Source organism: Salvia splendens, chromosome 10, assembly GCF_004379255.2.
Source record: "Salvia splendens isolate huo1 chromosome 10, SspV2, whole genome shotgun sequence".
Lineage (NCBI taxonomy): Eukaryota > Viridiplantae > Streptophyta > Magnoliopsida > Lamiales > Lamiaceae > Salvia > Salvia splendens.
This window is the reverse complement of record NC_056041.1, coordinates 3,852,849-3,867,910: the sequence shown is the minus strand read 5'-3', so window position 1 is coordinate 3,867,910 and position 15,062 is coordinate 3,852,849. Positions and strand designations below refer to the sequence as shown.

General features: G+C 33.1%; 1 protein-coding gene and 1 pseudogene across 5 annotated transcripts; one reads left to right on the top strand and one right to left on the bottom strand.

The window, feature by feature from the left end:
- Positions 1 to 3,630: 3,630 nt before the first annotated feature.
- Positions 3,631 to 4,220, bottom strand: LOC121751805 (annotated as a pseudogene).
- A 7,684-nt stretch (positions 4,221 to 11,904) lies between these two features.
- On the top strand, positions 11,905 to 14,666 carry LOC121752296. Of its 5 annotated transcripts, none has more exons than XM_042147290.1 (4): positions 11,905 to 11,997; positions 13,125 to 13,289; positions 13,418 to 13,693; positions 13,795 to 14,666. In XM_042147290.1, exons 2-4 carry the CDS (start codon positions 13,149 to 13,151, stop codon positions 14,434 to 14,436), a joined length of 1,059 nt encoding a protein of 352 aa, XP_042003224.1. In that variant the 5' UTR covers positions 11,905 to 11,997; positions 13,125 to 13,148; the 3' UTR covers positions 14,437 to 14,666. The 5 variants fall into 5 exon arrangements, with proteins under 5 accessions (XP_042003224.1, XP_042003221.1, XP_042003222.1 ...); XM_042147287.1 differs by having other exon boundaries at positions 11,906 to 12,021; XM_042147288.1 differs by having other exon boundaries at positions 11,906 to 12,021; positions 13,104 to 13,289.
- Positions 14,667 to 15,062: the final 396 nt, after the last annotated feature.

Sequence of the window (15,062 nt, the reverse complement as noted above, 5' to 3'; positions counted from 1 at the left end):
ACAGTCAATTAAGGTAAAAATATGGTCCAGTAACAGAGCAACACGTGACTGCAAAAACGAACTATGCAAATGGGCCGGATTTGTCGGTAGGATTTTGTTGAAATCTATACGTAGCGGGGCCCGCTTATGGATTGACGTATCCCCAATTATTAGCCGTTCCGTTCTGTTCAATTTTTTGCGCTGCTTGGATTTTGTTAATTCAAAATTAAAATAGGGAGTATAGTTTAAATTTGTGAATATAGTAGTATTTTTTTATACTGTTAAGTTCATGGCAAGCAACTAATGCACTACTATGCGAGTAACATATTTGAATAAAATAATAATAGGGGTAAGGGATATAACTGATTGAGTCTAATTTACTGTTTATTGTTAGGGTTTCCTTATATAAAATTATTTCAAGATTTGGGATGAAAGAAATTAAGATATAGTAGATGATTGACGGATTCAATTTCACCATAAAAAGCATGGGTTGTTTACACCAAATAGGGTGAATCATTGTTACCTGGCAACTTTACTAAATTTAATGATATGCATATTTTATTAAATGCTGTATTATGTGCAATATTTCCTCGATCTCTCTGCTAATACGAAATGAGTCAGAAAGGGTGTATTGGATTTGTCAGATTTAATCATAAGAATAATATGCACTATTTCTTCGGTCTAATTAGTTAGTAGTAAAACGAAATGGGCATAATGAGTGCATTGGATTTCATCATGCATAGTATTTAGTCCTTGACGGTGCTACAGAAAAATATTTAATGCTAATCAGAAAAATAGCAGTAAATGGAATGAATTTTCAATTATTCTGACCAATCAATAAATTAGTCTTTCCCTATACATTTTGTAATGACATGTATATAGTCGGTGCCCTCCCCAGATGTTCATGTTCGCCATCACATGAATTTTGACTTATTGATTATTAACGCGCCTTTTAATTTGTTTTATTTGTTTATTTATTCCCGTGCAGTCAATTACTACGTCGGTCGCCCCTTTATACGACTCTTCTCTTCAATGTCCAAATTAATGCACTTTTTATTCTTAATTATTCAATGTGTTTGATTCAGCGCATATTACAAAGGGAATTATTCATTTTTTACTGTTAGATAAAATAATTTATAAGTTGATATAGAAAATCTATACTACTACTATTCGATAAAAGAAATTGAATGTATGGTTGAAGACAAAAAATTCAGGAAGATGTATTTTTTGAGGGTCCAGCTCCAGTTTCAACGTTCAAATGTCATCCAGTTAAAATTTGGATATTTCCCGTTTTAACTTAATATTACTCTTGTTCCATTATAAATAATTGTTTCCCTTTTTTGTCGGATATTTTTGTGGGCTAAGATAACATTATTGTCACAAATATCTATTAATCCCACCCATCCACAATTCATATATTCTTATTTTACTGTACTTTTTTCTTTTATCATGGTATATTCTTATTCCACGTATTTATTCACCAAATTCCGACCAACCGAGCCACATAATTGGTGCCAAGATTGTTGCTAAAAGGTGAAATTAATAAGAGTGAACTACGCAAATGGTCCATGAACTATGCGTTTTGCATGTAAATGGTACCTAAACTTTAAAAATGTTGTGGGTAATCCATGATATAAGGTGTAATCACATTTTTTATACTTTTTCATTATTCATCACAATTTTGTACCAAAAATGCCCCCAAGGCATGAAGGGTATTTTTGGACTTTCATATATAGGTATTGGATTTGATTTTTTTATATTTCTCTCTATTACTAAATATGATATTTTCTTATAGTGTGAGTACCTAAAACGATATTATTCACTTCACTTTTTCAATCACTTTATATCATATCTTCTTTCTCTTTTTCTCTAAAATTTTTAGGAAGTAAAAAATTAAAATAAAAAATAGTACTATGAAATTCTTAAATATATTAATTATAAAAATCAAAATTATAAATTTAATTATAAAAATAATTTGTCACAAAATTTAATTTTGATTGTGATTTGATTTGATTATTTTTTAATATTAAAATCTGTTTTTTAATTAAAACTAAATTCTTAATTTTTTATTAATTATAATATTTAATATTAAAAAAATTAATCATAATCAAATTAAATTTAGCTAAAATTTATTTTGATAATTAAATTTATAATTTTAAATTTTATTCCTTACATTTAAGAATTTCATAGTGTATTTTTTATATTTTAATTTCTTACTTCCTAAAATTTAGAAAAAGAGAGAGAAAGAAGATATGACATAAAATGATTGAAAAAGTGAAGTGAATAATATCATTTAGGTACTCAAACTATAAGAAAATATCATATTTAGTACTAGAGAGAAAGATAAAGAAAATATCAAATCCAATATCTAGATATGAAAGTTCAAAAATGCCCTTCATGCATCGGGGGCATTTTTGGTACAAAATTGTGATGAATAATGAAAATGTATAAAAGAATGTGATTACACCTTAGTTCAGGGATTATCCACGATATTTTTAAAGTTTATATACCATTTGCGTGCAAAACGCATAGTTCAAGGACTATTTGTGTAGTTCATTCAATTAATAGTAGTAGTCTTTTTTTTGCAAATAAAATACATGCCCTTCAAAACTTAATGAACGATTGGATTTAGATATTGATCAAGAAGGGTATGTTTGGTTATATAAAAAGGGTATAGTTCTGAAATTGCGTGTTTAGGCCGCAATAATAATAAAGCATATCCAATTATGATTATGACATGACCTAAGTTTTAGTCTTTGCTTTTCATGTGTAGTTTATTGAATTATTAATTAGACGACTAAGTAGTGTCAAAAGCGATTCCTTCAAGCATGTTTCACAATGATTATGCTTGTTGTGTGAGTGATAATTAGCACATATACGTATAGATATGCTTATAAAATTGAATAGACAACGCTTATGTGAGTCAACCACTCAACCATATATAGTGTTGAGCACAATATTCGAAAAACCAAATCGTATCACAAAAACTAGTTAACATACTTTTTTTCATGAATCCCCATTAACACGACAGAATACTCATGAATAAATCTTTTTTTATGTACCCTTCTTTACATTTCTCTCTTACTTTACTATTTCTTCACTTTAATTATTTATTATCATTTTTACAAAACGAATGCGGAAAAGTAAATATGACGGTTAATGCGGGACGAAGGTAATAGTAATTTTAATATAATAATAATCAATTATTATGAAATACTAAAATCAATTATTTCATATATAACAATCATACTTAATGAATTATTAGTATAATAAAAAAATCATATAATCGAACAGATAATATAATTAAGACTAAAGTCCCAAAATGGTCCTTAACATATTGCGTTTTTTTTTATATTTTGTTCCAAAATATTATCTTTTAAATTATTTGATCCCTCACATTTGAAATCAGATCACATTTGATCCATTTTGGACGGTTCCGTCAAATTTTTGACGGTTTTAATTACCGGGTCATTAATCCGCCACTAACTGGGAGAGCTTGATCCGTCACTAATCCGTCACAAAATCCGTCACTAACTGGGAGAGCTTGATCCGTCACAAAATCCGTCACTAACTGGGAGAACTTGATCCGTCACTAATCCATCACTAACTGGGAGAACTTGATCCGTCACTAATCCGTCACAAAATCCGTCACTAATCCAGCCACTTCTTGAACTCCTCAGCCTTTTCGCACCCAATCGGATCAACGCCCCAAAGGCGGGGCAATTCAGGAACATCCCTTCCAAATTGAAACCCTCCGGATTCTCCAACCCGACCCACATTGCGATATTGTGTGCTATATTCCCGCCAGCGCTGTCCCCGCCTAAATACACACTCTTCAGATCGGCGAATTCGTTGATCCATTCCTCCTCGCCCTCGGCGATCCATTTGAGAGCGCGCCATGAATCCTCGAACGCGATCGGGGGCGGGAATTCAGGGGCTAATCGGTAATTTACCGAGACGGCGACGATGTTGGCTTGAGTGACTAAGTGATTGAGGTGCTTATGATAGAGCGGGGAGAAGGCGGATTCGACGATGAAGCCGCCGCCGTGGTAGTAGACGAGAAGCGGGAGCTTTTTGGTAGGATCGGCGTTGGGCGGGAGGTAAATCCGGGATGAGAGGTTGATCTCCGCCGCGATTTCGACGTCCTTGGATTTGACGCCCGTGGATGGATCTAGTGAGGGGGGAGCGACATCTTTGCCGACTGCGATGGAAGAGAAGAGTTCATGGAGAATTTCGTCCATTGATGATTAGTGTTTTTGTTAGTTTCTCACTGGGATTATCATTCTTATATACGCAATTGATGGTATCATTCTTATATACGCAATTGATGGTAATCACTGGGATTAGTGACGGATTTGTGACGGATCAGTTTCTCTCGGTTAGTGACGGATTATTGACGGATTTGTGACCGGTAATTAAAACCGTCAAAAATTTGACGGAACCGTCCAAAATGGACCAAATGTGATCCGATTTCAAATGTGAGGAACCGAATAATTCAAAAGATAATGTTTGGGACCAAAATAAAAAAACGCAATATGTTAAGGACCAAATTGAGACTTTAGTCTATAATTAATTAGACGTTCACGATGGTCGATGGTGATAATAAAATAAGTATTAGAACAGATAATGGTATAATAATATCGAAATAACAGCTGCATTAAAATCTTACACAATTCATATAATCGAATAAGTATAATGATTAGTTATATATTTCGATGCTACTATATTGTCCCTGTCGATAATAGGAATAACCCAATATTCAAATATAGATTGAAATATATAGTACTGTACAATTTATTTTCGCATAAAAGTATAACAATATTAAAAATAATGTTGAATTAAATTTACTAGAGTGTTTTTTATGTTTACAGACTGAAATATATATTCGACTATTCGAAAATCATTATTTATTGCAGACTTAACGTATGGATTTAAGAGTAAACATAATGATTGCGGATCAGATTTACCTTTACCTAATCAATTAATTCAATGTGACTTATATTTTAAGCCTAATTATCACTTTAAATCCGAATTAATTATTTTCATTTTATTAACTACATAGTTAATTATCGGAAATAATTTTTTAACTGCATGCTCGTAAATTAGATCTTTTTTATCAATTGTACGACATGTCCATTTTTCTATACCATAATTTTGACGAGCTCGATGGACTACCACTCTATGTTTACTCAAATGTTACGAGTATATCACTTTAATCCTCAAATTATTAAACTATCATTCGAATAATTTTGCAACATTCTAACACCTAATTAACATCACCATTTTGTATTGTGAAATTATACAGTATTATATACAGATTATAAAATTATGTCGCGCCACATTTAGGAGACGGAATACCCAAACACCATGCTGGCCTTATTAGTAGCCTAGGTTTGCACAAGATTTTTAGAAACAATTTATTTATATGTACGTCTACAATATCTCAAGCATATTAAAAGCAATTAATTTGCGTTATATAAAGGTGAGACGTCATAAGACTATTTTTTTTTATCGAAAATTCTCGGATTGAATCACGTATGCGTACGTTTAGTCTATTTCTCAAATGACCATAGAGAAATTGAAGAGATCGAAATAAATTCAATGAGAACATGCAAAATAGTGTTTTACCAGTGCTACCCACGATCCATGATATAATTGATTGGTGAAAGCAAACTAGAATATTGAATAAAACGTGAGGAGCGTTAATTAAATACATATCATTATCGATGGCCGAATTAAGAGAAGCATAATGCACATGGTATTGAATTGAAGCACTATCAACTTCCATGTTGTTGCTACATCGCATCACATGTTACAACCACGACATATATTTAACATTGTTAAGTTGCAGCACATTCTTCTACACTTTTTTCTCCTCTACTTTTATTTGCATGTATGAGTAAAAAAAAATATTCTTTTTGAAATGACTAAATTCAATTCGCATGCGAATTTTTAGCCTATTAACTTAATTTTTTTCAAAAAGGACCAATAATGATTGATCATCTACCGGCCCCGTGATGACTCGAAATATCCGCTTTAAACTAATTGAATTTATAAAACTTAGTGAATTAATCACATATAAATTTAATTAGGATATATAACAAATATATGAAATACGAAATTATTTTAATTTTTAGGAATGCGGAATGGGTAAAAAATGGTACTCCTACGAGATTGATTAAGCTATGTTACCATGCATGTCATATATGTCGTGAAATATTGCCTCATATTGTAAGTTACATATTGATTAACATACCGTTATATAAATACGAGCACATACATGATACATTCAACATAGTATGTAAAAAAATGGCATGGAAATCTCTATTTCATCTACACGATATTTCGTGATTCTTTTCCTTTCTATAGGTTGGTGGTGGGGCTAGTGATAAATAAATAGAGAAGAAGTTTGGGATCACCGACATCATTTATTTATTGTATAAATATTTATTGCAACTGCTTTATTCTTTGCTTGTCACACTTGCAACACAGCTGAAGAATTCCTTCCTTTTCTTTCACTTGATTTTATACGCATTAAATGACACTACCATTATTTCAAATCGTATTATGACACTTACATACTATGAATATATTTGATAAATCGTATTCTGTTAATAGTACTATGTACTTGCGTGTCAACTGTATATAAACAAATAGATTTCTACAAGATTATGATGCATACAGTATCGAAGAGGTATACGAGTCCATTCAGATATTAAAATTTGAAAAAATCAATTTCATTTACTGGAGGTACTTGAATGATCTTGATTTAAATATCATTCCATGCATTTTCCATCTTACATGCCTGAGTTTGGTGTATCGTCAATGTCAATGATAAAGTAGTGCATTAGCAAGGTATATAGGACTAGTAAAATTTAATTAGTTTAGAGAACGAATGCAAATTTTCATGTTTAGTCATGCCTAATTTTGATCCCACAAGCAAAATACTCCCTCCGTCCCACAATAATTGTCATTCTTTTCCATTTCGATCCGTCCCACAATAATTATCACACTTTATTTTTACCATAAATGGTAAGTAGGTCTCTGTTACGGGAAGCCCCTCGGCACGGCTGAAGGAGAGAGATCTGTTGCACGAAGAGGAGTTGGACGCGGATACGACGGTGCACGTCGAGGAGCTGCGAGCAGAACCAGCAAGACGGGATCAATCATCTCGTCGTCAACCCAAACGACCCTCTCGATATGCTGAGTTCGTGTCTCGCTAGGAGAAGAAGAAACATTAGTTATTTAGAGTCTTTTATTATTATTTTTTATATTTATTTTCGAACATGCTATTTTTATTTAATTATTCGTTGAGTGGTCGTTAAGCTCATTTCCGGGTTTTCTTTGTTGGTTCTTTCCCGGATCGTAGGTCGAACCAACCCTAGGGTCCTTAGATATAAATACATGTGAATTTTTATTTCATCTCTCACGAAATAAAATTACTTTCACGCAGCTTTCTTTCTTTCTTTCTTGCGCAAAACGCAAGTAGCCCTAGTTCGACGCCGAAGTGATCGACGAGCAATTGCTCCCGCGACGTTCGACGCGGATTTATCATTGTTAGGGAACTTCTTCCTTAACAAGTGGTGTTTTCATCGTTGTACTCATTCAAATCATGTCGAGTTCGGGTGCGACAAGATCAGAGCAGTTGACACCAATTCCGCCGGCAACCATGCCCTTGGATGCTGGTGCGCTGGCGATGGAGCACGTTCTCACATTCCACTAACTCACTTCACTCACATTTTATTATAAAACCAATATTGAAAAGTGGGTCCCAACTTCCAATAACTTTTCTAACCAACTTTTCTTTACATTTCTTAAAATCCGTGTCCATAATAAGAGTGACAATTATTGCATGACGGAGGGAGTACATTCGAGATCTAGACTAACTAAAAAGGTAAATATACAATTGTATTCAATATTTTAGCGTTGTAACGAAAATACTAACTCATTTTGAGCAATTGCAAAAAAATATTCAAAATTTTAGTTTTTGCTTAAAAAATACTATCCCACGAAATTTTGGGCCACCGGTTTTTGAGTGAGAGATCAATTAGTTAGTTACATTAAACAACCAAAGTTTGAAGATATATGTGACAAATGCAAGTTGCAAATGATGAGATCAACGCGTAAACAATTTATATATACGCTATTTATATGCAATTTTTAATATGGAGTACGGATTCTGAGGGGTTTTGTTTAAATTGGAATATTGATTCCGATTTCTCAAACTTAATAAACCATTTTCTGTTTGATATCGTTAGTATTTTATACTCCATAGGCTAGAGTTATTAAGACTATGTTTTACATTAATGACTCATTGAACGTACAGACTTAATCAACTTTATGTGGATCCACACACACCACTCTAGTAGATTATTAAGCCAGCCTGTTCAATAAGAAATTGATGGAAAACACAGTTAGATCTTAATTTATTTTTACCATTTTCAAATCATATTAGAAACAAAGAGCATGGCTGGTATATGTAAAGTACTTTCAGTTAGCTAGAACTTTAATAAGTAATTAACGAAGAAACCGTAATTCATTCTATATTCTAATTGGTGAAGAGTATTAATTCGAACAAAAGCTGTACTAATTTAATAATTTGAAACTTTAATGGACTATTCAAAGCATCGGCTCCGGCCCAATATTAATAGAGAAAAATAAAAAAAAAAATTTTGGTGTGAGGAAGATGAGAATTAGCAGTTATGGGTACTTCGTTTTCAATATGTTTGGGTAAATTAAAATTACAAGTCAAATTAGATGTAAAAAACAATTTAGTAGGTAATGAAGTAGTAGTAGACAAGCATTGGCACGTGCATCTCCATGTGGCCTTCCTCGCTGTCTGCAAACATATATCAACGCTTTATTGTCGACGCTACGGCGTTCCATCATTCTTCCACAATTTTCCATATTATATCTCTTAAATTTGACCTATCTCTTTCCTTTTATTTTTTTTCTCTGTTTTGTCAACTTATTAGAGTCGTATTATGCTACTCCATTTACTGATTTACTTGGTTAGTTGTTGTACTTGCCTACAGAAATCACTTCATCTACTTGTCGGAGGCCTCGGATGGAATCTTTTGTAACAATTATAATCCCTTCGACCAGGGACGGACCTAGGCGTGGGCCAAGCCGCCGCTCCAGTAGGGGCTTGGCCGGTGTCGGTCCTAGTACTCACACCATGACTGTTTGTGTCTGCACTGCACCTTTTACATTTTATTACATAAAGAAGGGGAAGGAGAAGGAAGAGAGGAGGGAGAGAATTAGAAAGTAATTACGACAATTAAATTTACAGCTGTGTGGGGCCCTCTATTGATTTACATTTTAATTTCTATTGTTTATATAAGACGTTATAGACTCCTACTAATATAATTTCTAGTTTGTTTCGAGATTTGGGAATAGTGGATATAAATCTATAATGAATAATCAAATTTGCATTTTTTTAATTTGTGGAATAATACTACTCCATATGCTAATTTTCTTGCATTTATAAGATAATAGTATTGAGTTTAAACGTATCAAATTATTTTACATATCTCCAAAATATCAAAAATTTATGTGTTTTTGTGTTAATGTATAAAATGTTATTCAAAAGTTGAAAATAGAATATAAAATCAAGAAATTTCAATTTTTTTTATTAGACTATATATATTTTCTTTTATTTTTGTTTTCTCATTTTAATAAAAGACTATCGTTTTAATCATTTTCAAAAGATAATTTTTTTTGTAATTAATTGTGAAGAGTTGAAAGTTTATAATTTAATATTCTAATTCCAAACATAATGATATTGACCAAAACTTTCCTAAATTTATTAATTTGAATGAATATTACAGTATCTAATATAAAAAATATAAATTTTGTATTTGTAATTCAATAATGTAATTGTGTTTTCATCATTTTATAAATTTTTAAAATAAATAAAGAAGGTAAGAATAATCAAATATTACTGTTATAGATATATATACTATTATTTTTTATAATGTTAGCACCAGCTTATTCAAAGGTCTAGTTCCGTCCATGCCCTCGACTAAAAATGGGCATTAATGGACTAACTGAAGTATTTTAAGTAAAGAGATAGACCATTATTAATTCTACTATTGTAGATTGATTTATTGATTTATACTATTACTAGTACTACATAGCGAAACCCAAATAATCATTTGAAACTTTTGAAAATACCAAATAATTAAAGAAATTAGTTGTAAACTCTAATCGAATTGGTGAACCATAGTTATCAATCAAAGGAAAAATTGAATCAAGTAACAATACAACAAAAAATTGGGAAAAAGGATTTAAAACTTGATAATGTGACACGAAGTAGAACACTAGTAGTAATATATATACTCCTATAACCACTTGTAAACAAATAACTATATTCATAACCGAGCTGATGTAAACACGAAAGGAACGAACAAAATTAATTGAATGATCATTCATTCAATGAGTTAAATAATGCAGATTTTCAGTTAAATAATACACACCGGCTAATAAGTGCAACTGCAATCTCCATCCTAAATTTGAGGAATATTTTTGTACTAGCTACCACAAACTTACATTAACTTTGTGGGATCAAAAGAGATATTTTGGTGTATAGTTATTTTTAGTACTGTTTGAGATGTTTTGTTTAGGGGGCGAGATAGATACGACTGAATGGATTGGGTATTATTAAGGTAATTTGCAATCACTTAGTGTTACGTTTGGATTGATTGATTTTTGTATAGGATAAAATGACGGATTATGACTAAATATAAATAAAATATTACTAATTGAGAATAAATTAAGAAAACCAATAGTAATAACATCTGTAATAGTACTGTATTATAGATCGGATGATTATTAAATAATCACCAAATCGAGTAGGTAGATGGGGTCCAAATGATCTAACATGTCATATTAATTTATTATGCAAACCAAATATTGTTTAAGTTGGATTATATCATTCAGTCTTGCATAATAACTCAAAGCAAACACCACTTTCAATACAAGTGAAATATAGGTGGGTATTAACTTGTACTCCATGTATGTATTTCTATAAAAATTAAATTAGAGTTGGCGGTAGAATTTGAATTGAACTATGATCATTTAAATCATACGAACATATCTCTAAACTATATGATTGAATGTTTTTCTTTGTTTTTTATTTTTCAAAGAGAGAGAAAGAAGTCAATTGGTGGTTAGTATTTGTCAATAAATGATGAATATTAGATTCTACTTCATTCAAGTAATACATTGTGTCCTTAAAAGTGATATATGTACAGTTACAATTTTTGACAATTGGGCTTTCTTTAAAGTACCTAAGACTAGTCGGTCAAGCAAATTGGGCATGATAGATAAACTAAACTGACTGATATTGGGTTGTTTTATTTGTAGCACACAATTTATTCACAATTCATCCATCCCAGTTTAATTGCCTCGCTACTTCTTTTTCTGGCATTTTTAAAGTTAAATGACTAATCTTTTCTTTTAATAAATTCAATTATTTTGTTTTTTTCCTACTCTATTAGCTTTCATATTTTATTAATTGCATTCATTATCTAATTTATTCTCTTTTCAATTAATTCACTAAACACAATTTTCTAAATTTTGTGCAAAAAATACTTGGATTAACTTGGGATAGATCGAGTAACTTTTAATACTCGCATCCAATTGATAGTATAAATTAAATCTCTCAAAGCCTAAAATTAAATGGCAATCAAAATTCAAACATGACCATCGATTTTTCCATTCTCAATCGATTTTTTTTGTAGTGGGCCTGCGATTGCCCACCCACGCACAAGCCTAAATCCTCAGCCATGAATGATAAATGAGTCCGGAAATTGACCGGCAAATATAAGTAAGCCGCCAAGTTTGACCGGAAGAGCCGGTTTTCCACGTGCGAAGTGCTGATATTAAATGTGAAATTAAAAAATGTGGAAAATCTGACCACAATAATTCTCAGCTTCTTGATTCGGCATCGTTCGGTATTGTGCTATCCACACGTCTCCTACTGCCGTAGCTCTGCCGCCGTCACCGGCAGGAAACGTATTTTACCTTTCCTCCATATTTGTACGGCGATATTCTCTTTATTACCGCAATTTTATTGCTCTAATTTTCGTCATGTAATTCTCCTTTTCCTGAATCTTCTATAAGCATGTGGTGCGATTCGGTTGGATATAGTGAACTGGGAGATGAATTGAACGTAAAGCTATTGAATTTTGTTTTTGCATTGCAAATCCGGTTTGTAGCTTATTGTAATTTGGTTTGGCTTCATGTAGTCAGGATTGAGCTTTTGGAATTAGATGATTTTAATGATATTCAGATGAAACAGAAGAGCTGCTAAGGTTCAGTTTCGAGGTTTTAGTTCCTTGATTCAGAAGTTGTGTGCTTGATTGTTGAATAGAGTCTTTCATTTGATCCACTTTAAATTTGAACCCAGTCCTTTCTAATTGTACAACAACTCATGTTATTTATTCACTGTTTTATGTGGCTGTTGGGATTTTGTGGCTTGGCTGTTGGGGAGAATGTTTATTTGCGCATGTCCGACAGTTCGTTGCTAGAGAGCAATATTGATCATTGGGTTAAAGTTTCTTGGTCTAAGAATACTAATTAAGACCTCCATCTTTCAGATAGAATGCTTTTTGTTTATTAGTACTTTTTTTTTCTTTCTGTTGTATGATAACAATGACATCAAGTGCAAATTGTCAATATTTGCATAAAAAGCACCAATAGCTGACCGAGGGCACAAATTCAGGAAAAAGAGATTTAATTAAAGAAAAAAAAATTCAAACGTAGTAACCAAGCTCTAATCATCTCCTATAGATGTATGCCAAGTTACTGTGTATCTGTGATTGAGAGTAAAGTTCTATATGTGTCAAAGTTCCTAATGTGACTTGTTTTGTACTCCTTTTTACATACTGTTATGGATAAAATATTATTGAGTTTATGCTTAAATGAGTAACAACCAAGCTGTCATTGCCCTTAAGTTGTTCCTATTAGCAACTCCATGACTCTGATTGTAAATGATGGTGAACCAAATTTTCTGTTTTAGTGGTGTTAATTTTCCTCTCCATATTACTCAACTCTTCATGAATCATGATACATTCTGGTAAAATATTCTAAGTATCTTTTAAAGTACTGAAATCTTGTAGTGAATCATTTTCTACCCACAGATAAGTAGCACCGGGGAGAAACCAATGGATTTCCTCTTCAAGCCACTGAATTTGGAACCTTCTGATTGTTCCTTCATCGAGCAGGATATTAAAAAATGTCCATTCTTGAGGAATATTGATAAGCCAACCAACTTTTCTTTTGCTCCTCTGAATATTCCTGTTCCTGTAAGTTGGTTTCTCCTTCTCCTAATTTAATAATCTGTTTCCACATTACCATTGTGAAATGCTATCTTCTTCTCCCTTGGTACAGCAAGTATACCGTTTTAAATTCCTTCCTTTCAATTTATGTTCAGTGTAAAGGAGCCAAAGGCCCAATATTTGAGGATGGTCCTAATTTTGACTTGGCCTTCAAGCTTTTTCATGGGAAAGATGGGGTACTTCCTCTCCCTCCCGACGTTGACAAAATGGAAACTGAGCCTGTGCCAGAGTTCAACCGTTTGGAATTAAAAGCAGCATCTATCAGTATGTCAGCATTTGGACCTGGAGGGCCTTTCGGTTTTCATTCTTTCTTTAGAAAGAAACCGAATAAGGAATCTGAGTCATCAAGAAAACAAGAGCATTCTTCTAAGGTAGTAACTTTTTCACTTTTCAGGCATCCCTTTATTTGGTTTGTATATGCAACTGGGTAACTAGACGGATCATGATTAACGGACGAATATATGATATTCAGGGCGGTTCCTCAGAACATGAGGCACTTGGAAACGAGTGGCTAACAACAGGAAACTGTCCACTGGCCAAGTCTTACAGAGCTGTAAGTGGCATTCTTCCACTTGTGGCGACAGCTCTTCGACCACCACCTGGAATCAAGCTCAAGTGTCCACCCGCGGTAATAGCAGCCAGGGCAGCCCTTGCCAAGACTGCCCTTGTGAAAACCATTCGTCCACAGCCATTACCTGCAAAAATACTTGCCATTGGCTGCTTGGGCATCGCAGCCAACATTCCTTTAGGCGTATGGAGAGAACATACCAGAAAGTTCTCACCCTCATGGTTCATTGCAGTGCATGCTGCAGTCCCCTTCATAGCCATGCTCAGGAAGTCTGTCTTGATGCCTAAAACTGCCATGGCAATAACCATTGCAGGTTCTATCCTTGGACAGATCATTGGCTCTCGGGCCGAGCGCCTTCGACTGAAGGCCAAGGCCGAGAATGCCAAGCTGGTTGCTCAGGCTTCGCCGGCAGGTTTTTCGGGTTATGGTTCGGTCCAGGCGGATGCGCTGACTGCTGGTCATTGTGGGAAGCAGGGAGGCGATTGGGATCCACTCGCCAGTAAGATTGCCAAGATCTCATCTCCACCACCTAGTGTGTGTTTCTGAACACACCAATGGGTTCTTACCTAAATAATCGGTTTAAGTATATTCATTATTCAACCAGATTCACTAAATAATGTCTCTACTATATTAATATGTGTATATAAGACGTTATGTAAAATCTGGAAATATAATGGCTTGTATCTTGTGCTGTTGTATCAACTATTGCCTCCATGAGCTAATGTAATGGAGTAATGCATACATGGCCAATAAAAATAAGGTTCATAATGAGTCAATATTTGCCTTGTAACTACTTTAATTTATCCTTGTATATATTTAACTGTTGTGACAAAATAAATTAATTGTGTAATCAAGATAAACAGAAACGTAAAGAAGACACAGAATTTACGTGGTTCACCAACGTTGTGTTGGCTACATCCACGGGCAAGAACAGAGAACAAATTGTATTATGACTGCAGTTACAGATTTCAGATCGGAGAATTATGTGCTCTACTCCCATATAAATAGGCACACATGAGATCTTATCTTAATTAGGAAACATAATCCTATCCCAATTAGGAAACTGATTTAATATCTTAATTAGGAAACATAATCCTATCCCAATTAGGAAACTGATTCAAGGCATACTAACATTAACAATTTAAATTAAATGGGGAAACAATTTTTTGCAA

What these genes read in the sequence shown, in the direction of transcription:
- LOC121752296 (XM_042147290.1), top strand. Translation starts at nt 13,149, where the DNA reads ATGGATTTCCTCTTCAAGCCACTGAATTTGGAACCTTCTGATTGTTCC. An exon ending in CTCTGAATATTCCTGTTCCT is followed by an intron (nt 13,290 to 13,417) that starts GTAAGTTGGTTT and finishes ATTTATGTTCAG; the next exon opens with TGTAAAGGAGCCAAAGGCCC. An exon ending in AACAAGAGCATTCTTCTAAG is followed by an intron (nt 13,694 to 13,794) that starts GTAGTAACTTTT and finishes TATGATATTCAG; the next exon opens with GGCGGTTCCTCAGAACATGA.